General features: G+C 40.8%; 1 protein-coding gene across 3 annotated transcripts in view; it reads left to right on the top strand.

The window, feature by feature from the left end:
• The window catches only part of SLC6A2 (solute carrier family 6 member 2), a 101,812-nt gene that overhangs the window by 9,307 nt on the left and 68,717 nt on the right, over positions 1 to 23,788 (top strand). For all 3 annotated transcript variants that reach the window (XM_042852290.2, XM_008166935.4, XM_024104099.3), the window contains 2 exons: positions 18,010 to 18,141; positions 22,244 to 22,481. In XM_042852290.2, the coding sequence (XP_042708224.2) occupies positions 18,010 to 18,141; positions 22,244 to 22,481 (370 nt within the window). The remainder of the gene's footprint in view (positions 1 to 18,009; positions 18,142 to 22,243; positions 22,482 to 23,788) is intronic.

Raw genomic sequence — 23,788 nt, 5'->3', positions numbered from 1 at the left:
CTATTCAGAATTATCCTGTGAGAGTGAGTAAGCCAGACCAGATTTGCCACTAATTAATCCTTTTTGTGATCTGTTCGGAGAGATGCCCCAATCCACACTCCCACAGAAAGAAAATAGTGGTTTTCTAAGGAACTACAGTAGGTGCTTAACACCTTTCCTTAATGCAGTGCTTGCCACATAATAAACAAGGTTAGTGTTACTGTTGGCAGATTAATCAGTTGTGTTGACAGAATGCAGATGTCCCTTTCTAACAGTGCTGAAGGGGACTGAAGGAACAGATCATGCACAATTAAGGATTAGAAATCCATTGATACAATTTCAGTAGCATCTACCGCAAAGATGGGCAAAACAGCACCACATCACAATTAAAGGTGGGTGTCGTTTGAAAGGTTTGGTTCATGTTTTCATTTTCATCCCCTTGTGCTTCTGCTGGTTTGGTGTGGAAACGGAAGTGCTGAAGTATCACCAGAAAGCCTGTTCTCATCATATTTCTAACTTATCTGAAGAGGGAAGTTCTAAAAGTCACATTAGAAAGCGTTCTCTTGTCAATATAGCAGTCTAGTGAAGCAGACCCAGGAGTTCAGTGTAGTTTGGTTAAGAATCCTAATTTTTGGATACTTATCCAAGCTGAAATGCCAGGCCCATTCTCTCACTGATCTCTGTTTAAACTCTTATTGAATTCAGTGGGAACTATAGAGGCAATGGAAAGCAGAAAAGACCCTTAATGAGAATAACCAACAGCCCCTTTTCACTGCACCTTCTGAAACATTTGTAAGGGTACATCTACACTACAGGGGGGAGTCGATTTAAGATATGCAAATTCAGCTACGTGAATAGCGTAGTTGAATTCGGCGTATCGCAGCCGACTTACCCCATTGTGAGGACGGCGGCAAAATCGACTTCTGCCGCTTTCTGTCGGCGGCACTTACTACCACCTCCGCTGGTGGAGTAAGAGCGCCGATTGGGGGATCGATTGTCGCGTCCCGACGGGACGCGATAAATCGATCCCCGAGAGGTCGATTTCTACCCGCCGATTCAGGCGGGTAGTATAGACCTAGCCTTAGAGACAGCTGAGGGAGAGAATTCATGCTGCTCTGCCCATAGTACTAGCCTGGTCTACACATAGTTTTTGACTAGTTTAATTATTTCAGTAAAAAATAATTAAAAACACCCCTAAGAGAAATAGTTATATCAATACAATGTGTAGTGTGGATGAAGCTATATTAGTATAAAGATGGTTATAGCATTAGAGTATTCTGCTTTCCATACAGTATATCTATCTTGATATAAAGCACCTTTGTACTGATATAATTGTTGGAACCCCACACAGATGCAAAATTTGTGTCCGCATCCGATCTGCAAAAATGATCCGCAGATTTGCAGGGTTTTAGGTATAAAATTTGGATCTGCATCCATCTGCGATCTGCAGAAATGGTCCACGGATGTGGATAGCTGCGGATATAAAGTGGATATCTGGATCTGCAGGGCTCTAATAAATTGTGTACACACAAAGGGGAGGGGGAGGTGAGGCTTGAGAGGGCTGTACTATTTTAACTTGTGTTTAAATAAGCCCCGATAGAAACTATGATTAAAATCAGTCTGTCATATACTGGTCCACTTGCTGCAAATTTTAATGCAGGCAAAAGTTTCAGAGCATTGCAAGTAATTTTAAGAAGCGTCACCTTTAAATGAACAGATTTAAAATAGAACGTCTTCATCCACTGCTTGGTTGAGAGTGCATTAATGACTTTCACTACTAGTGCCTTTGCCCCAATTCACTCTCTGATTAAAATGAGTGAAGAACCTTTAGGAACCTAGGGCAAAAGTATGGAATTCCTTTATTGGTTTCTCTCATAAACACCATAGCATTAATATAGATATGGTGATTATGGACCTATTTTCTTTCAAAAGCATGAGGGGAAATGGTTTGTAACATGCACATTTATGCATGTTCCTATATTTTGAGAGGCATCAGAGTCATTGTAAAATATTGCACTGCAGGAGACAGGGTCTGACGAAAGACATTTTTTTAATAACCGTTTTGCATGAGTACCTTCTTGGACATAGCACAAGTCCAGATCTGTTGACTAGTTCATCCTCATTCCTAGTATTTCCCGTCTCCTACACAGCATTCGTATCATTCACACGGCATATACAAAAACATGACATGAGATTTTCCAGGGAATCTTGCATTGAAAACAAAAATTCAAACCTTGTTTGTGTTACTTTGCAACTAATACCAACCCTGTTACTGGAGCACTGAGTGAGTGAGCAATGTTAGTAGAAAGTTACCCAGGAGAAGATGGGGCAGATCTTGATCACCCTAGGTGCCCCACTCAAATCAATGAAGCTGCTTGGGAGAGCAGGAACAGCAGAATTTGTCCCGATTTAAAGAATCAGTCCATCCTTATTCTGGCAAAAGTCTCTATTTATTCACATTGAAGAGCTGCAAATACAGTGATTTTTAATCCAAGATTTTATGATTTTCTAAAAGAAAGAGCCTAATCCAGTTAAAAAATCTTCCCTTCCCAGTGCTACAAGTCACAAATTTCTAGCCAAGGTAGGTCACTGGAGCTTCAATCTGTCATGAGTATCGTATTTAATCTTGCTGGTCCTTAAGAACTACATTTCTTTTGGGGTAGGTTTTGAGTGGGGACTTCCACATCTGGAAATGAAAGGGGAAACCTTTCTCTGACAGGGTATTTAGTCCCTGGTCAGGGGAGAAATAATCTGACTGAAATGCCTTTGACCTGAGCACTGATTGAGGAAAGACTCCAGCAGTGGACCCTAAGGTTGTAGTGGTGACTGCATCTTCCAGCTTCCCTTCCACATGGGGTCTGTGGTCACAGGATCCACACAGGCCACATATCTGTTATCTGTGCCCCCACATCTTGCCTACCCACAACACCACCTTCACCCAACCCCCATGATGTGCAAGAAGCTCTCAAGTCCTCCCTTTTCTCTCTCTCCTCCCTGCATCAGAAATGTGGTGGTTCCACTGAATCTTGGGTCTTCCATGACAGCTCAGGAAGGATTTCATCCCAAATGCCTAGTGCTTCTGCATTGTTCCTTAAGTTAGAATAGATGTTCCACATTAAAGGCATCATGCCAACATTTTCCAAGCTTGACTGCTTAATAATAATAATATAATAACCAGGCACCTGAATCCTTAGTTTAGGGACAAAATCTTATTTCTAGAGGTGCTGAACATTCACAGCTCCCACTGAAATCATTGGATAGACATTGGATAGATGATTGAGCTGCAATTGCTCAGCACCTTTAGTGCCTGGATATAGGATTTGTCTGTCTAGCTTTAGCCTTTTGAAAGCAATGACCTTAATTCCTTAAGCAGTAGCACCAGAACCACAAGAGAGAGCATTGCCTGCATTTTGGTATGTTATTCTTTTGTTATTTATTTATAGCTTCTGTTGGGAAGGTCATAGATGAGAACTTATCAACTAATGTACCTTATCAGCACTATTCACTATTTTCTTTTCTTTTGTCCTTATCTTTCCCCGCCTATTTTGTAATTAAATATGCCTTGAAGTGTCTCTACTGAAGTATGACAGAGGTGACAGCACAATACTCTGAGATTTAGGGACTACAGTTCTGAAGCTGAACCTGTCTGCCAGAGGACTGTCTGTCTTACTCATTTTCATCCAAAAAGACATTTCAAAGTTTCCAGTGGATGAAATTCCATGAAACAAAGTGACATAAAATTCAGAAGTCAGGTAGAAATGGATAGTTAATTATCTTTAGCCACCCCTTAAGCAGTTCTTTAGGATCAGAGCTCTCAGATTGTTGGAGCGGTGAAGAACGCTGCCTTCATTGTTGACTTGCCTTTCACTAGAAGATGCTAATTTCCAGTGCTCCCAATCTTTGTCTAAATAGTCATGAACACAATCATTTGCTTGCAAAAATATAGACAATTGCTGATGCTGTTCTCTTGACGTGTATTAACTGGTTTGCTATTGTTTAGTTATCACTATTGTTCGAGTTCATACTCTACCTTTTAAGCATGTGTAAAATAGGAATCCATCACTATCAGACTATTTTATATATATATATATATATATGCCTCACAGCTGCTCTGTTATAAACTCCTTCCTTAGAACATGCTTGTCACATCAGCATAACAAAGAAACCTTGGAGCACAAGAGCCGCCTATTGGTTTGATTCTGCCCCACTGAAGTCAATGGGAGTTTAGATTTCAGTGCTAGAAGGATCAAGGTCTCACTCCCTTATACATTTTTTAATCAGTGCTTTGGGGGGTGGGGGTGGGGAAGCAGATGGCAAGAATAGCCCTTGATTTCCAAACATTGAAATTAGGAGCAGGGTGATTAAAGAACCACATCTTACTACAGCAGCATCCTTAGGTTGAGTAACAGTTTTGTGTGTCATTGATGTGCTGGGAGTAGAGGAGGTAGAAAACTACAAAGGATTCATCTTCATGTGAGCCTGCAGAATTGTTTGAGCCCAACAGCGGGTCTTCTGGCCCATCAATGGCATGGGAAAATGGACTCTAAGTTATCAATGAGCCAATGAAATAAGCTTTTATCCTGAGCTGATCAAACCTAAAGAAAAAAAAATGATCAAAGATTTGCTTAGGACATTTTTAGAATGGGTCCAATGTGGTACTACTGAAGGGGAAAATGTCATTTTAAATACAGGGGAAAAGGAAGGACTGGCATTTTTCTCTGATAGTCACACTGCTCTATAGAATATGAAACAGACCAAAACTTTTTTCAGACCACAAGGTGGAGCAATAAAACCTTATAAACGGATAATTAATGTAAAGTCAATGTACTGTATTTAAATAGCCAGATCATTAGGAGCTCGTCAGACAACTGTATAATAATGAAAATGGTCTTTCACAACTGGCTCTTTTTCTTGGATCTTCTGATGCACTTCATATATTAGGACATTCTAGGACTGGCACCTTTCAATGAAGCCTAATTGCACCAATGAGTTGGCTTTTGCAGTAATGGTGATGAGAACACTGTGCAAAAATGAACAGCATGTTGCTCAAATTAACCTGCCATTGGTCCATTTGAAACAAGGCTAACATAAAAGTGGAGGCATATCCCTTTATTGGAAGGAAGGAAAAGGGCAGAGATTATTTCTCAGAAGGGTTTAAATCTTAGAGGGCTACCTGTGCAACCTTACAGAACTGTTTTAAAAATGGACTGTGAACAATCCACATTTCCATATTACATTCACTACTGCAATCCTAGAACACAGAACCATATCCTGTATTTTTTACAATATTAAAACTTGCATCCCCCTCTCACCAGGTCTCAAAGTCTGATCCTACTTGTGCATGACAATCTTTCAAACAGCTGGGGATACAAGTGAAATGTTTGCTTTGATGAGAGATAACAGTTAAATAAGTTGGAGTAATTACAATATTAGAAATTTTCACACAAGTCTTCTAGAAACGCAAGGATCATAAGTCACTAGCTGACTCAGAACTACATTTGTTACATGACTTTTCATCAGGACACGGGACTGCAACTATCCATGGATGTTCAAAGAGATTGATCCTTAGGAGGCTGAAAAGCTTTTATGCCCCACTGTTAAGAGATTAGTAATGAAATTACTTCAAATGCACATTTTAAGATTAATGACAAAATCAAGGAATTTCATGTGCTAAGGGATGCATTTGTGTCTTATCTAAAGAGAAAGATGTAAAAAGGTACCAGTACATGAAATCACTAGGGAGGTTGTTGAGGAGAACGGGGCCTTCACCCAATACTATGCCCTGTAAATAATGAACAGAGTGTTAGATTTGTATAAATTGTGGTTCTCATTAAAGGCTCTATTTTTAAATTGACTCCATAAAGGTCATATTATGGCCTATGCACTCCTTTCCTGCACTGCACAGGGCTTTCTTATTACAGATCACAGCACCCCGGGAGAGCAGCCTCCATGGGGATACTATTCACCTACATAGGCAGATGGGTGGGGAGTGCAGGGCCGGCGCTTCCACTAGGCGACCCTCGGCAGGATTTGGGGGGCAGCATTTTGCCATCCTCGGCCTGTTCTCATCATATTTCTAGTTTATTTGAAGAGGGAAGTTCTAAAAGTCACATTAGAAAGCGTTCTCTTGTAAATATAGCAGCCTAGTGAAGCAGACCCAGGAGTTCAGTGTAGTTTGGTTAAGAATCCTAATTTCTGGATACTTATCCAAGCTGAAATGCCAGACCCATTCTCTCACTGATCTCTGTTTAAACTCTTATTGAATTCAGGGGGAACTATAGAGGCAATGGAAAGCAGAAAAGACCCTTGGTATCGTATAGTGGTCTGAGCTGATAGTACCTGAAATCTTTTAAAATAAATGGGAGAACATTTGTCTTCTCCAAGGCAGTTTGGGCAACAGCAGCTGTTACTGTAATGGTAAATTTGGTGCCAGCATAATCCCTTATTTAAGTCACTGCAGCCAGAGAGAGTTTACAAAGTCCTAGTTAGCCTCACTATAGTAAGGTATTTATTATAATTAGCTAGGATACTTTTCTTTATTTAAATCCAATTGTACGAGGTATGGAACCTTACCTTTTATGGGTTCTTAGCTCTATAACACAAAAAATTATAATTAAACTGCAGACGTTTTTCAATATTGTTGGCAAAAAAATATGCACAATATTTGGTCTAGAGTGTGTTTCGTCAGTTGCCCATACTGGTATCAGCAAAAACACTGGTCCTGATGACTCTACTTATAATAACAGAGCAAAACAGCACCTTGATTTACTGGGATTCTTACAGGTAGGAAATTATAACTATCATTCTCTACCGAGACAGAATATATTCCTTGGCTGATAGCAGAAATTTGCAGGATTCTGCTGTACCAAGAGTGCAAGATAATATTTGCTGTACTAAGATATTACAAATAGACCTCTAGTAAAACCTGGAAGCACAGGGGGTGTTTTGGTTTGGTCATTCAGTCCAAAAATTGGACTTAAGATAGGATTAATCACTGAACAGTAGGACAAGTTTTAAGTGTACCTCATGATGTTTATACTTGCTCTAAAACTCTGCTAGAGAAGAATCATTTACCTCCCATTGGTTTGTACATTAATCCTCTTGAAAGCTGCCTGGCACTTGTCTAGAGCTGATTTAAGATGTCTTGAGCACTTTGCTTCACTTTGGTACAGTTATGAATCACATGCTGCCTAAAAATGGGTACTGCATGCTCCCCAGAGGATGTTTGCATTTGTGGTAGTTTTTTTGGTTTTGTCAAAAAACTAAAGACAACCTGGGGGAAAAAAAAACAGTCTTTAAATGTGGCTGCCTCCATGTGAAGTTGTTCTAGGAAAAAGAAACTACATCACTCCTTTAAGCTTGCAGAATGGCACAGTATTAAAAATACAGCCTCTCAGCTGCATAGCTTTGCAGTGTATGCTAACGATTGTGAATCCGCTGGAGCAGATGCCCTATGACAGAATCTGAGTGCCCTGCACAGGAGCATCAAGCTCATGTGCAAACAGGGCCCAACATTTGTATCAATCATGTAGAAGTACATCAAAACTTACTGCTGATATATTTTTGTGGCTGACACACAGATTGGCAGAGTAGTAAATAATGATTCAGAGAGAGCAGGAGTACAGAGCAACCTGGATCACTTGGGAAGCCAGGCCCATTCCAACAAAATGCCTTTTAAAATCCAAAGTTTCACACCTAGGAACAAGGAGTGCAGACCATTTGGAACGCAGGGACTCTGAAAACGATTTAGGGATTGTAGTGGACAAGCAACAACATGAGCTCCTGGTGCGATGCTGTGGGGAAAAGGGCTAATGTCCTCTGTTGTCTAAACGGAGGAGTTGTGAATAGGAGCAGGGAGGTGATTTTACCTCTGCATATAGTTTTGTGTTCAGTTCTGATCACATTTTTGAAAGGATGTTGAAAAATTTAAGCGTGTGCAGGAAAATAACCACAAAAAATGATTTTTTTTAAAAAGGCCTTATAGTGACAGACTTAAATAGCTCAATTTGTTTAGCTTAGCAAAAGGAGGCAGAGGTGACTTGATTACAGTGATTCATGGGGAGAAAATACCAGGTACTGAAGGGCTCTTGATCTAGCAGAGAAAGGCATAAGAACCAATGGCTAGAAGCTGAAGCCAGACAAATTCAGATAAGATACATTTTTAACAGTAAGGGTGATTACCCATGGAATAAACTATCAAGGGAAGAGGCAGATTCTCCATCTCTTGATGTCTTCAAATCAAGACTGGATGCCTTACTGAACGAGAAGCTTTAGCCAAACACAAGTTAAGGGGGCTCAATATGGGGGTAACTAAAATGTAATGGTCTGTGATACATAGGCTGTCACATGCTCCATCCTAGTGCCCTCCTGGATGCTAACTGTGTTCTGAAGGGCTGAGAAGGGGTGGAAACCCCCTAAAGCAGCTCCCAGAGCTGGCTGGATGCAAGCTGAACTACACAGGAGCCCCCTCAGAACCAGCTCTAGCTAACTCGGGCAGACTACATGATCTAATGGTCTATGATATATAGGCGGCAGACTACATGATCTATTGGTCCCTTCGAGCCTATGAATCTATGAATGGTGAAAACATTCAGTCTCAATTACTCTGGATTGAGACAAACAAATAGAAATGAACAAATGGAGCCCCCCCCCCCCCCCGAGAGCAAATGAGAGAACTGTGACTAATATTCTGCACCTGAATGGAAACAAACTGGCAGCAATCAGGGAACCCTCTGCATCTTGTGTTATGTACATAGCTTCCTATGGAACACCACAGAAAACAACTGCTCAGGCCATCATCCTTCCAGGGAAGCCTAGTATAGTAGGGTCTGGTAACAGGCTTTTTAAAAACATATTTTGACTTCTAATGTTTGCCCCTGGTTACATGAATCCATGGACTGGAAAACCAGCTCTTTTCTGTTCTAATCACCCACAAATGTTTCTTATTCACATGGGGGGGGGGGGGGGGGGAAGCCTTGAATTTGTTGTCCTTGAAGTAGATTTGCTAATGTACAGGTTGACAAGTTGTTTGCCTGCTGACTTTCCAAGATGATCCTGCAGCTTGTGTTTGGAGCCTCATTGACTTCATTCATGTACAGATGAACTTCTCTCTTAGAAATTTTGCTGTACCACGGGTGATTGCAAGTATATACGTCATGTTTGCAGTATTGGGGCACCTATGCTAATGCAGTAAGATGATAGAATGGGGAAAACTGTGCTAATAACTCTCTTAAGCCTCTAAGCATGTCCATTGTGAACTAGATGTTTTCAGAAGCCTAGCAGTCTCACTCTGAGTTTTTAGTGCTGTGAACGTCCGTCAGCCTCTCTATCTCGAGTGCTAATTGAACATGAGTGATGGAAGAGAGATTTCCCTCAGGGATAGAGCTAGATGTTCTGCAGGCAGTCTTTGCTACACTTGACCTTTTGGATATTTGTGACCTGGCTAAACTGGCCAAAGTCACTTGCAAAGAGTCACAGTGCCAATGGAAAAATGTGGGCACAAATGGTGGCAGCTAGACTTTCAAGTCATTAAAGACTATAGGCTTTCATTCTTGAATGTAATTGTTAGAAAAGTCATTGGTTTGTTCAAGTATGGGAATTGCTGTACTTTGTGAGGAAGGAGGCTATACCAGGCACTATTTTTCCATGTTGGCACTAGGGTGACCAGATGTCCTGATTTTATAGGGACAGTCCTGATTTTGGGGACTTTTTCTTATATAGGCTCCTATTACCTCCCCCTCCCCCGTCCCGATTTTTCACATTTGCTGTCTGGTCACCCTAGTTGGCACGCTATGGAAACCAGAATTTGTACAAAGCTATTAGTCAACAGCTATGCTCAGTCATTTAAAGAGAGAATTGTTTTCGGAGTTACTTTCACTTTTTAACGTTATGAAGTCTAAGCTGTCCTCCAAGATCTTCCCTAAATATAAGTTAGATACCAGTAAAGCTGCTCCTCTTTTTCCCTCCTAGACTTATCTATACATGTTATCTGGAGCTAGTTCCTCATTTTAAGCCTCTTCCATCTTTCCACAAACCATCTCTATGGTGATCTAATTACTACATTGAGCCCTCCTCTACCTGAGAGAATGTCCCATTTCTGGACAGCTCTCCATTTTCCTCCAGAGAAGGTAACTGGATTTGACCAAGATGTTGCTGCCTTTCTTCTGACACTGATGTTATCTGTGCTTTTATGATGCCCCTCCTTCCCCAACTGAGATCACTGGAGTGCAACATACATGCAGTTATGCTTGATGATCCCTCCGAAGCTTCAGCTACCAGCACTCCTACCATTACCACACTGTCATCTCCACTGGCTCTTGACCCTCTTCCTGGATTGCCTATGTTTTCTCAAACTCATGCTTTCTGCTTTGATTACTCTAAAATGCTTGCTGAACCAGATGGGCCTTTGCTGCCCTTTTGGCTGTTCCTGTGATTATCTCTAAATTACACACCATTGTAAAAGGTGATCTTTTCATTAATTTATGTAAATAGGACCTTACTCAATGACTTAGCTATTACTTATGAATGAATCATGCTGCTCTGAGTGGTTGGATATATTTAACTCTCTTTAATATGTTCAAAATAGCTTCTAATGGGTCTCTTTAGCTCATTACTCTTGCCACAGAAAGCAGAGGAGATAACTGAGTTTGTCTGGCAGAGATGTGGTAACCCTTTCTGTTACTACCCAGTGATCAGAGTTTAAAAATACACAGCCATAAGTAACATGGTAGTGGAAGATTAGCAACAGTGTATTTAGACTTTGAAGGAGGTCAGCCAGTGAATTGCACTAAAACACTTATGGAGACTTCAGCCTGTTTATTCCCCCCCTTTCATTTGTGAAAGGAGCCCAACCATATCAGAAGTGTTGACCTAAAACTGAAAATTAGGGCATAAATTGACTCACACCTAAAAACAAGCTACATTAGAGTGCATCATAGTAAGAGTGCGTCATAAGAGATGTTATACATTTCTCATTACCATATAATTCCATTCTTCATAGAGTGAAAGAATAAGCTTTTGAGAAAAACCCATTAGCATTCTTGGAAGATATTGTGGTATGAAATATTACAAAGGAGTTGCTGACATTTGCAAGGTATAACACTGTGATCCGTTTTTGTTGTAGACAAACTATTTACAATACAGTATTAGTCTTGACTACTGTAACCTACATCTACCTGTGCTTGACATCACCATTCAAAAAGCTGTTAAGTCATCTTCTTGGCTTGTCACTTAGATTAAGTCTCCTCCTCTTTATATTTCTATCCCTGTAATAGGGTCACTACCCCCAAACATCCCTTCAGGGCATGGGGTGTCCTTGCAACATCCCTGCCTCAGTCTCCCTCTCTACTGGGCCCCTCATTGACTTCACAAAGGCTTTCTCATAGCCCAGAACACCCTTACTTCCTCTGGCTTATTATCAGACAGTTCCAAAATCAGGTCCTGAGAGTACAAATCAGAAGTTCATATTCTTTAAGGTTTACATATCATCCTTCCCCACTCTTCCTAAAGGCACTCCTGGGCATTCCTGCCTGGGCCTTCCTTGGCTTAGCAGGTCACTCCCAGGCCTATTTAGCTACAGTCTTTTCTCCCCCTGGTGCCTCAGGATCTCCCCCCAGGGCCTACTAAATTCCTACAGCTCTCTCCCCCCTAGTATCTCACAGGCTCCTGCAAAGGCCAATAAATCCTTGTACCTCTTTCTTCCCTAGTATCTCATAAGCTCCTGTAGGCCCCTTTCTAAGTCTTTACAGAAAATTTTCCCTACTGGCTTTCCAGGCCTCTCCCTTATCTATTCCAGACTCCTGCCTGGGTCACATGACTTTCCACATGACCCTCTTCATTTTCTGCACCTGGAGAGGAGAGTTGGCTGTTACAGGTGGGGCTGAGACCCACCTCCCTTTCAAGGACTATCCAGATTGGACCACTCCCCTTCCCCTGTATCAGGCACAAGCACCTTCACAATTTAGCTCCACACATCAAATGCTGCCTTTGCTCTATCAATTTTCTCAATCTTCCCCACCCACTAGTCAGCTGCTCCCTCCAACACCTTCGTGCTTTCTCCCATGTTGCCCTGTGTTCAGGAAAACTCTGACAAAATCCAGCTAGGCACAAGTTTATCCACTTTCAGATTCTTCCTCTATGGCTATGCATGCCAGCTGATAGTGAGCCAGAACTAATGTTTGCTGTGCTAGGACATTCTTATATTACTGTTACCCTGTTTTCTCTGTCTATGGTTGTCTTTTCTAACCTAGATATGAAGATCATTAGGATTGCCTTTGAAAAATGTGTTTGTACAGTGCCTGGCACAATAGGGCCCCAGGAGCTAAGTCAGGATCTTGGACAACAGCTTAAGAAAGATAACACAAGAAAAAGCAATTTGCTAATTGCATCTGACCCTCTTCAATTCACAACTATTTGAACAGATTACACTTCCACACATTTTCTAAATTGTCCAAGCAAATATATTTCATTCTCTTATTGCTTATGAACTGTTGATACTACTTTCAGTATTCTTTAACAGTTTGAAAAAAGTCAAGCAATTTTGACTGGGCACAGAGATTAGTTTGTTTTTCAGTTTTCTGCCTGAAACACTGTCATTTTTAGAATCAAGTTTCTAGCATGAATACTTGAAACACTCTTTGCTGCAAATGCCCTACAATGTTTGTTCAAAATTTGCTGCCAGTAATCTTGTTCACTAGAATATTCATGGAAACCAAATTCAAAAGAGTCATGAATGCACCAATACAAATTGTTTTTAGGTAAGTTTGCCCAGCCTGTCTGTTATATCCGTATTAATAAATTCATTCAAAATAGGTGGCAGCTGTTTTAATCACCTTGTTTTGATCCTCATCAACTTAGAATTTTCCTTCTCTGATCTCTAAAATGGAGATAAATCTTTCTTTTAGGACTGATTGTTGAAAGACATTTGTTGCAATTCTCTTCTCTACCCTCCAAAAGAGGCCATTTCAAAAATATTTTGAATATTGAAGCAGAATGGAAACTGTTAAACTCTTTTAGTAGATTTCACTACTATAAATGTTATTGTAATAAGATGTTTGTTTTTGTCACTGGGCTCAAGGATGCTAACTGTGATTGTAAACTCTGGGCCATATTTTGGCCAGCCTACAGGAAACCATATATGTGAGCAGTCTTGCATCTGAAGAAGTGAGGTTCTTACCCACGAAAGCTTATGCTCCCAATACTTCTGTTAGTCTTAAAGGTGCCACAGGACCCTCTGTTGCTTTTTACAGATTCAGACTAACACAGCTACCCCTCTGATACTTTACATATATGTGAGGTTTCAGCCTGTAGTTTCCTACAGCTGGTTCTGGTGGGGGTGGAAAGAGGTGCAAGGTTTGAGCTCATGTAGAGTGAGCAGTGGAGGCATGGTTTTCTTTCATCCACAGATATTCTGAGATCTAAAAGGAAATGTCATATGGAGATCATGGCATCAGTTGTATTGAGAGATGAGGCATTTATGCAGTGGTCCGGGTCTTCTGCACCAGTCTGTGTCCCCAGAAACCATGCACTTACAGGGTTTCTGCTGTTAGCCATCCAACTCCCTTCCAATATGGTGAGAAAATCTGAAGAAGGGGAATCTTAGCTCTCCTCTCCCTTCCCAGCCACAGCTCCTACCCATGTAACACTGCCCTGGGGTGGAGCTTCTCCTGGGCTGTGTCATGGAGCCACAACATTCATACATACACACCTTCTCCCATCAGTACTTCATAGTCAAGAGGGTAGAGGGCAAAGGCAATGCAGTTGAGATTGGCTTTTAGCTTAGCTGATGCAACATGGATACAATCATATTCTCCTTTGAAGAGTCCATCAGACGAATATAGGGTCCAATTTAAAACTAGGCAGCAGTCCTGTTGAACATATTAGGGATGACATACTAAACCTTCTCCATAAACTCAAACTGTGCCTGAAGCAAGCTTTTTGGAGATCAAACAGAGCTTGGTTAATTTCTTTTCCCCTGTTATTTTTCATTATTTGCGCACCCGTGTGCTTCTGGGCTTTGGCTGGGAGTGGAAGAGGAAATGTCAGAACAGTGCCAGAAAGGCCAAACTTTTGCTGTTTTCTGAAGCTGGCTGCACCAGAAGTCTCGTGAGATTTCCAGATCATTTTTGGAAACAGATACCTTTCAAATAAGGATCAGCATTTGGTTGTTGATCCAGACTTTGAAAATTTCACCCATCACCATTTATAAATATATTTACATGAAAGGGAACTCTCTGGTGTGAGATAATACTATATCACGTAACAGCCTTTTGTTGAAAATGACACCTAAAAAATAGTGAACCTCTCCAGAAGAACCTCATTAAACCTGGGTTCACTTGCAGCCTAATGGACTTGTTTGTTTAAGTATCATTTAAGTACAAAACACTTCAGAGTTCAATCAACATATTAGTCACATTTGGAAAACACACATTTTAAACTATGATTTAATATTTATGTGCATTACACAGCCTTTTTATTAATTGCTTCGAACAAAAACTTCCCTGCTCAATATGTAGTGTTCTGTTTTCTACTGTCTCTTGACATTAAAGTTAATCAAATAGCTCTTTGTGAAAACTCCTACAAGAAGTGCCTCTCCACAACATGCTAGGTTTGTGAGTCAGTTTTACTCATTGTGTTTTTGAGATCACTCACAAGATCTCTGAAAGTATAACACCTAATGTAATTAGTTAGATATTGGCCATTATGAGAACAATATATCCTATACTAGACTGTTTCAACACTTATTGCAATTCAAAGTTATTAGAGATCAGTGGGAGTTGGGCACCTAAATATCTTTGAAAATGGCTCCCCAAATTCTTATTAAAATGTAACCACTCACAATAGCATTACTACTAGAAAAGTACATATGATCGTCTCTGAATTATTATATTTTTATTACGGTAACATGTAGGACCCCTGTCATTGAACAGGACCCCTTTGTGCTAGGCACTGAACAAACACAGAGCAAAAACATGAAAGATATAATGTATTTCTGCTCTTATCTATTCATGATTTGTCTGCAAGCTATGTTTAAATTTATTTATTCTCTGAATATTTCTTGGTCTCTAATTGTTTCAATTTTCAAACACTGTGCTCTTGATTGCATAGCAGATTTCCTTTCCTTGATTGGATGAGCTGCATAATACTTTGAATTCAATTTCTGCTGTGACTAAAAAATGTGTTTGCTTTTCCATTCATGTTCTTCAATATTCACTTGAAATTCATGCTCTGAACACTCCTGCTAGTTATTTTATTAGAATATTTGTGGAAAACAAACACCAAAGGTAGGGTTAAAACACAGCCATGCAAGCTTTTTAACTATGATGGAGTATTTGCAGAAGTATGGTGTTTTTGTTGTTGCTGTTGTTTTTTAAAAATTCAATCAGCTCTACTTATTTTCATGTTTCAGACAGTTGCTCCAACACTTTAAGCTACATTATAGGGATAGATTAAACACACTTTATTCTAGGTTTTTATTTTTAGAAACTTAACATTTTGCCTTGCAAGGGTAAAGAGTTTTCAAATGCACAAACCAGTACAGCAGAGCATGATGCACAGAACCAGTTTTACACCTTCCTTTTATTCCCAACTTCTTCTTCTTGTTGTTGTTGTAGTGGATAAAACCTCCACAAATGTAATTTAGACAGTTTCTTTACTCTTTGGGTATATGGGTCATTTAAACAGGTGGGATAGCTCAGTGTTTTGAGCACTGGCCTGCTAAACCCAGGGTTGTGAGTTCAATCCTTGAGGGGGCCACTTAGGGATCTGGGGCAAAATCAGTACTTGGTCCTGCTAGTGAAGGCAGGGGGCTGGACTCTATGACCTTTCAAGGTCCCTTCCAGTTCTAGGAGATAGGATATCTCCATTAATTTCCAATTTCCAAAAGGTATCTCCCATTTACCCTAATTACACTTAGGTGTATAAATTAGCCACATACTGATTGGAGAATACATTTGTTTTCCTAGGGAGAGAAGTCATTCTGGATATGTATTTACTCTGTCTGCAACCTAGTTAATACAACAATCCAGCTGTATTTTATGTTCACAAATTATAAACAAATTAAAGTTTTCTGGACCTAGTTATGCAATAAAAATGAGAACCACATTTTGATAACCTCACAAGTCCATGGTCTGTGGAACACCATGACAGAAATATTATTAAACATGACATAAGTTATAATTGCTTTATGGCTTCACATGAGGATATCCATTCCTCTGGGAGGCTTTAGTTTCTGTGGTTTAGATATCATGGTGTGATATAGCTAAGAAATGTTCAGATCAATTCTACATTAATTTTTTTTTTCTTGGTAAAAAACATCTTTTAACATACAAGTGGCTTAAGACCATTTTTATGAGAGAAGCACTGACACAGCAGGATTTGCCATTTGTTAAGGATCTGTGTGTGCTGAGAAGTTGTGGACCAATGTCCAAAATCAAGTCAGGTTAGGCACCCCACGAAGATGCAACATGGGGCATGCCCTATGGGTTGTCACGTTGCGATGTAATGGAGTGATAGTCTGCTTACAAATTAAAGCAAGACAGTTGTGGCCTACAGACATTCTGCATATTGTCAAAGCATCAACAAGCAGTGAGGAGACCCTGCCTGCCACAGCAGAGGAGCCAGTTCTTAAAGGAGGATGTACGTTATGCCAATGGCCACAATAACTCACACACTCCTTATACTGTTACTTTTATCAAGCAAGACAGCTTCTATAGTCCCCTACCTGTATGATCGCCCAAGGCCTTTCTTATAGGATCCTTTATCCAGTACCTAGTACCCTACTGCTGACCTATAACATATTTACTAAGAGGTGCAAAACCCTACATTATAAAGGGAACCAAACTCTACCCTTTGCCAACATGTTCAGGTAAAGAGAGCCTTCCCTTCTCTTTCAGTGGTGAAAGTTGGCTTTGCACTATGCCTGAGTTTGTTGTCCCATTAAGGATACATTTTGCAGGACCTGCTCTCTGGCTTTTTAACCTCTGAAACCAGACTACTGGCGTTTTGTAATACTAGCGGAAAATATGTTCCATGCTAAATGTTTTTCTCAGGGGTCCGTCTTTGGGCCCCAAACAAACAAATGAAGTGAGCACGCCAACTTGTTAGAAAGCATGATCTCATCCTTCCTGATTCCCAGAGACAGTTTGCTCTGTCACTGCAAAGGTAAAAGAACTAGAAACAAAAATGCAAAGAAAGCAAAATGCAAGGACCACTGGACAGTCAATCGAAACTGTCGAATGATCTCTGCCTCTCTCCACCCTGTGCTGATGGGCTGGTTATGCCAACCCCCTTCCCTCCCTCCTCATAATAAATCACCTCACTTCAACTTTACTCCTCACCTGATTATCTTCTCTTCACCTCCCATGCCCTTCTCTTCCCTTTTCGTTCCATTTAGCGGATCCCCTCCTAACTAAACCCACCCCCAAAGACAGACAAACAAATAAATTGTGGAACTAAGGGTATATCTACTCAGCAAAAAACCCCACAGCAGTGAGTCTCAGAGAGTCAGCTGACTCGGGCACATGATACAGAGCAGCGTAGACCTTCCCACTTAGGCTGGAGCCCAGGCTCTTGGCTCTCCCTCTTGCCGAGTCTCAGACTCTGAGCTTCAGTCTGAGCCTGAATGGCTACATTGCTATTTTCAGCTCTGTAGTGTGAGCCTCACAAGCCCAAGTCAGGTGACCTGGGCTCTGAGAGACGCTGGTGGGTTGTTGGGGGGGAGGGGGGGGGTTGTGCTGTATAGACATTCTGGAACATGACATTTGCTGCCATCACATTTTTCACTCTGACTGTGTGGCCTACCCCTTCTCCCACCCTGTGTTTGTCTTGCCTATATAGACTCTTTTATATGTAGATTATAAGCTCTTTGGGGCAGAGACAGTTTTTCTGTTCTGTTTGTACAGCCTCTAGCACAAGGGGTCCTGGTCGATGACTAGGGCTCCTAGGCTCTATGGAAATACCCATAATAAAAGTAATAATAAACCATAACAAAAGCCTAGATTTCAGTGGCTGCTTGTAATTCTGTTTTTCCAGGTGCCTTTCTTATCCCCTACATCCTCTTCCTAATCATTGCTGGAATGCCCTTGTTCTACATGGAGTTAGCACTGGGACAGTACAACCGGGAAGGGGCTGCTACGGTGTGGAAAATCTGTCCAGTTTTCAAAGGTAAGTGCCAGTTCTCCACTTGATTTGAGGAGAATGTGAGAGTTTTAAACAAGTCTGATAAAAATAGAAAGGGTCTATTTTCTTCTTTCTTAGATAGCATGAAAGTTGATGGCCTATTTGATAAGCCCGCAATCTAAGGTCCTCTTGTGATCACAGAACAAGCACAACATGGGAAGAAGCAGGGGGATTTTCAAGCGGGAGGAGAGTCTAGTTCCGACTCCTCGTTCATTTCAGTTTTTGCTCTCTTTGTCGAAACTCCATCCAGGGTGCCAATTAAAGCCACTTGTTGCGGCTATTGTTTCTTGTGATGTTAAACTCTTTAGAATCACAGGTTCAAATCCCAGCAAGGTCCAGTGAGCCCATTACACTTCTAACATAGATAGATTAGGTTTACCATTCAGTTTATTCTCTAGGGTTTTCTTTTTGAGGCCTTGAAAGCCAAAATGTTACTGGTTTTGCTGGGGGATTAAAACTCCAAGGGCACTGACTACTGACTATGGCCCAGATCCTCAAAGGTATCTAGGTCCCTAACTCTCATTGGAGTTATGTGCCTAAATAGCTTTGAGGGTCTGGGCCTAATGGTCTTTTCTGCCCCTACTGTTACATTGCACACTGCGTACTAGGTGCTTACATTTTCTCCATCAAACAGGTGGCTGCATTCCAGTGGCATCTTGTGTGGGCGTGTAGATATTTGTGTGGGTGTAGAGATATATAGTTCAGTGCTTGTGGCATCCTTCAGGATGTAAGATGTGATATGCTTTCAGTGTAAAATATTAATACTTTATAAGGACCCATCCAAAAAGTGCCAACTGGCAATGATTTTGGATTGCTACCATCCTGTACCTGATTGGATCCATCTAGCCTCCTAGGTGAAAGATTCTGCAATTCAGAGTTGTGTGAAATGACTGAAAACGAACCCAAACCCACAACATATGTTCTCACCAGGCTTCTTGGTTTTCTTAGAAGCATAAAGTCCAGACAAAGTTTGTAAAACGATTGGTGAAGGGTAATGAGCTTCACAGTGGCCATCTCCTCTTGCCTGAACTGAGGCTTGACTATGGGTTATCTTGAGCTCATTTTAGGCTTTTCTTGTTGTGTTGAACCCTTGTAGAGTTTTCCTTTTTGTGGGGGTTGGGACTCAAAACCCGGAGAAGAGTGCAGTTTTACTGCATTCTGCTTTGAGATCATGCTTTCAATCGCAGCAAAACTCATAATGAGGTTCGAGATGAACAGACAAGCATAGACAGACACCTAATTAAAAGTATGCATGAAATCTTTCAAAATATAACTGCTTAGTTTTTCCCATTTCTGTTGTTATCCTGTTACTAAACCCATGAGCGACACTCCTCCCACCCCCCAGCATCAGGACATCCTTAGTCAAAAAAATTCTCACTGATGTTAACTAAATTTTTCTTTTAATGGCAATGGGAATTTTACTTGTCAGGAGTGTAAAATCTGGCTTGGAGGATCTCACAAAGTCTGATCCAAAAACCGTTCAAGTCAATGAGAGTCTTTTCACTGACTTCAGGCATGACAAGAAGATGAGAAAGGAAACTCAATGTTTATTTCATGTTTAGGATTTCATGTAGAGGCTTGTTAACAATCCAGCTGGTTTTTAAGCTGAGATTTTCAAGTCTGCCTAAGTGTGTATTAGAATCCATTGCTAAATGTTTGTATTACTGAGTAGTACAATACAAGGGACATCAAATATTGGATTCTAAAATAATAAGAAATGTTATATTTTAAATCCCAGCAATGGGATACTGTTAGTAAAGTTTCAATCACAGCTTCTGATAAGATGCATAAATATATTTCAGTACTTTGTTAAATACACCAGAGTTCTTTCGATATATCTCTGGGTTAACTCAAAGCTGTCACTGACATGAAATGTGCATGATCTACGCTCAAATTTATAATAGTTTCTCCAAATGAAAAAGCACTATAGTGCTAATTTTAGCTCTGAATAATATTGCTATGAAACCTAACCTTAATGAAGCACTCCCATAAGGCAAGGGATCAAAAATGTAACTTGTAACCTTTCCAGCACAGCCCATTTGCATCACAAGACTTTACAAGGTTTATATTAGCAGCCTGAGTGGGACAAAGTTAAAATAAATAAAAGGATGGATCCAGAAACAATGGAGCAAATTCATGCCTGGATTTATCCTATTGTTGTCAGTGGAGTGACCCCGGGGATAGGTTTGGTCTAGTTCCTTTGAATTTTCACATTAAATTGCAACCATCTTCTCTCCAGAATTGTGGAAACAGCATGTGTGTCTGGGGTGGTTTTAAAAAAAAAAAAAAATTCCCCCATTTCAATGCAGTATACAGTCTTTGTGGTGGGTATGTACATTCTAACATACATCATCTAGGGAAGTTTCCACTGCTTTCTTTACTATCATTTATCAATATAGTTTCACTGCCAACATGCAGAAGCCATCCAAGCCCCATGATTTTTAAGACAGTTTCAAGTTTGTTTTCACCACTTTTTGCTAGAAGTCAGAGATAAACAAACTAATTCCTATGTAAAACATTAGTTAATTTCGCCTGACAAACACAGAGCATGCTTGACACAATTTACTCTTAAGAGTGTTGCCTCCTAAGGAGTTGGCAGCTACTCCTTACATGAATTTAATACCTCTTTCTATTACATAATGGAACAATATTCTTGTAGCAGTTTCACAGACCAACTCCCCAAGTCCCTGGTACTCGATTTACAGCAAGCTGTGTCTTCCCTGGTTTGTCAAGGTGCATAAAAACCTGGTGGCATGTGATTATTAGTGAGAATCTCATGCCATTATTAGCATCACCTTTCTGGACTGACTAAAAGTAGAAATGAAGGCTTACACTTAGGTATTGAGATACCACAGTGATGCTGCCTGTATAAGACTGGATAGTCTTCAACTATTAGAGATAATCCAAATGGCTTAAATGTAGAATTCGTTAAACACTGCTGCCCAGAGAAGAAAGAAACTGATGGCACTGGCTGAAGCAGAGCAAGCTTCTTTGCCCAATTCTGAGAATGAACCTCCACTCTGACCTGCTGTTAGTACCAGAGTTCCCTCTTAGAATATGTGACAGTGATGAATTGCTTACAAGGGTCTGTTTTCATGGTGAGAACAAATGCTCACTGAAGAAAGTCTGCACCGAAACTCCAAACACACCTCACGATATTCCAAAGAAACCCAGATTTCCACGGGCCAATAGGGAATGTGCAGGGTGGAGTTCACCCCAGGCTGGAGGGCCCATACAAGGCCCTGCATACTATTTAAGGATTTAGGGTTAAGTTCTGCCCTTAGTTACACTCTGCCAACCCATTGAGGTGATACAGTAGCATGGGGTGAAAGTCAGGGTAAAATTTAACCCTACGGTTGAAATTCCCCATGATTTGAAGGGTCAGCCGAATGTCTGGGACCCACTTAAATACCTCACTGGGGGTTCCACAGTCTCCACACACCTTGCATAATCTGTAATGAGTTTTCATGTTAGATTCATGTAAACCAGTGCAGAGAATGGCAATGGGGATATGCCAGGAGAGGAAATCAGTCTGTAGTCACAATACTGGTCGCAGGTTGGGATGGGCAGCCGCCACTGTTGAAGCCCACAGATGGGTACAGCAGCTGTAGGGCTACTTCACTGCAGCCCCACGCTCTGGCCTTAACTTTATAGGGAGGGAGGTGGATTACACTGAACCTGAACTTTACTCAGGTGAAATGAATGGCCCTATTAACATAGGGCTTACAGCCCTCTGCACTGGGTGAGTTTTCCCCTATGAATATAGAGCTGGATCAGAGCAGAGCTTTGTACTTTAATAGCAACATTTCTAGTTTCCAGCAAACACAACAAGCTTTATTAAACACCAGTCAGTTTCATGGAATGATTATTTTTAACGGTCAGTTTTTGTGTCCAGCCACTATATTTATAACCCTTTGCTAAGTCCTTACAAAATACTAGGCAAAAACAAGTGTGTGTTTAGGAACTGCCCTTATCTTAAAAAAAAAAAAAAAAAAAAAAAGGCATGATTTAGCTTTCAGACAATACGGTTGGAGTATATTGTTGTATGTGAAATGCAATGTATAATCTAGTTTTCCTTTGTCTTTAGGTGTAGGCTATGCTGTGATACTCATAGCTCTTTACGTGGGTTTCTACTACAACGTTATCATAGCTTGGTCTCTGTATTATCTGTTTTCATCATTCACATTTGAGCTTCCCTGGACAAACTGCGGCAACAGCTGGAATAGCCTAAACTGTACAGATCCCAAACTCTTCAACGCCTCGGTGCTTGGCAATGGCACCAAGTACTCCAAGTACAAACTCACTCCTGCTGCTGAATTTTATGAGTAAGTGTTGAGTCGCCTTTGCTGTTGCTTCAAATTTCCAGTTTAGTTGAGGTGTTTGTTCATATGTCTCTAAAAGTCTCTCTCTGATGAGCGAGCATGGCCTAGGGGACAGAACCCTAGACTACGAGTCAGGAGACCTGAGTTATACACCTGGCTGTACCACTGACCTGCTGTGTGACTTAAGGCAAGTCACACTTTCCTTCTGTGCCTCAGTTTCCCCAGTTCAGCTAAGTGATGCCACTAAGTGATGTGGAGTCAGAGACAAAGCACAAAATCTCTGCCCTACCCCTCACCCATGTGCAGCTTTTTTTTATTCTACACCAAGGTGACACTTGTGTTAGGCAAAGGAATAATACATGCAGAATAAAGCTGTCTGAATAGTTTGAAACTAATCATTTACCCAACAAATTTTGCTTCTCTGCTTACCAAATATCTCTGAGCAGATCTCTTTTTCAATTGCTGCTTCAGCAGCTCGGTGAAATGGGATGAAGCGCAGCGCAGGGAGGCGATGGTAGCAGTTGCAAAACACAGGGCTTGATCCTGTTCCCATTTAAGCGAAACGGAGTTCTGCTGTTGATGGTAACAGGAACAGACTCAATCACAGAGGCAATCGTTAGGCTTTGAGACACTTCAAACTAAAAGTCCTCTTCGGGTGTGTAGTGGTAACAGGACCCATTGCAAATGGGAATACGAATGAATGATGAAAATACAAAACAAGAATGTCTGACATAGTAGAGCATAAGTCTCACTATGAATGATTGGGTTCTGGACCCCTCTCCTCTTCCAGGGAAAGATGTGATTGGATTAGTGAAAGGGAAGCACTGGCTGGACACCAGACCAATCTCATCAACTGCTAAATTGGTTCAGATTATTAATTAGTATTTGTGTTTTGTAATTGTAACCATGGCAATGTATATTTATCTAGTGAGCGCTGACCATGTTCTCAACATTGAGAACAGTCGTCATTCCTCCCACCAGCAGCCTAACCTGTTCAGTGTGGCATACCTGGCTGGGCTACAGTTGGGATCTTGTGGGTCCATGGTTACTGCACTGACACATTAATGACTCATTTTTCCTCTTTAATGTTAGTAAATTTGAAAAGTTGGGAGTGACATACAGTACAACCAATGGGAGAAGATACAGATTTGCTAAATTCTATGCTTTGCAAGAGTCTAAGTAGCTGTTATGGTATAGGAACTTGATACAATGCTGAGTAATGTCAGCCAGGAAATTGGCCTCTTCCCTACAGAAAAAACACACTTCTCTTAGTATTGTGGTTAATTACAGCAAAAAGATGCAGTAAATAT

Source organism: Chrysemys picta, chromosome 14, assembly GCF_011386835.1.
Source record: "Chrysemys picta bellii isolate R12L10 chromosome 14, ASM1138683v2, whole genome shotgun sequence".
Classification (NCBI taxonomy): Eukaryota; Metazoa; Chordata; order Testudines; family Emydidae; genus Chrysemys; species Chrysemys picta.
This window is presented reverse-complemented; position numbering and strand designations above follow the sequence as displayed.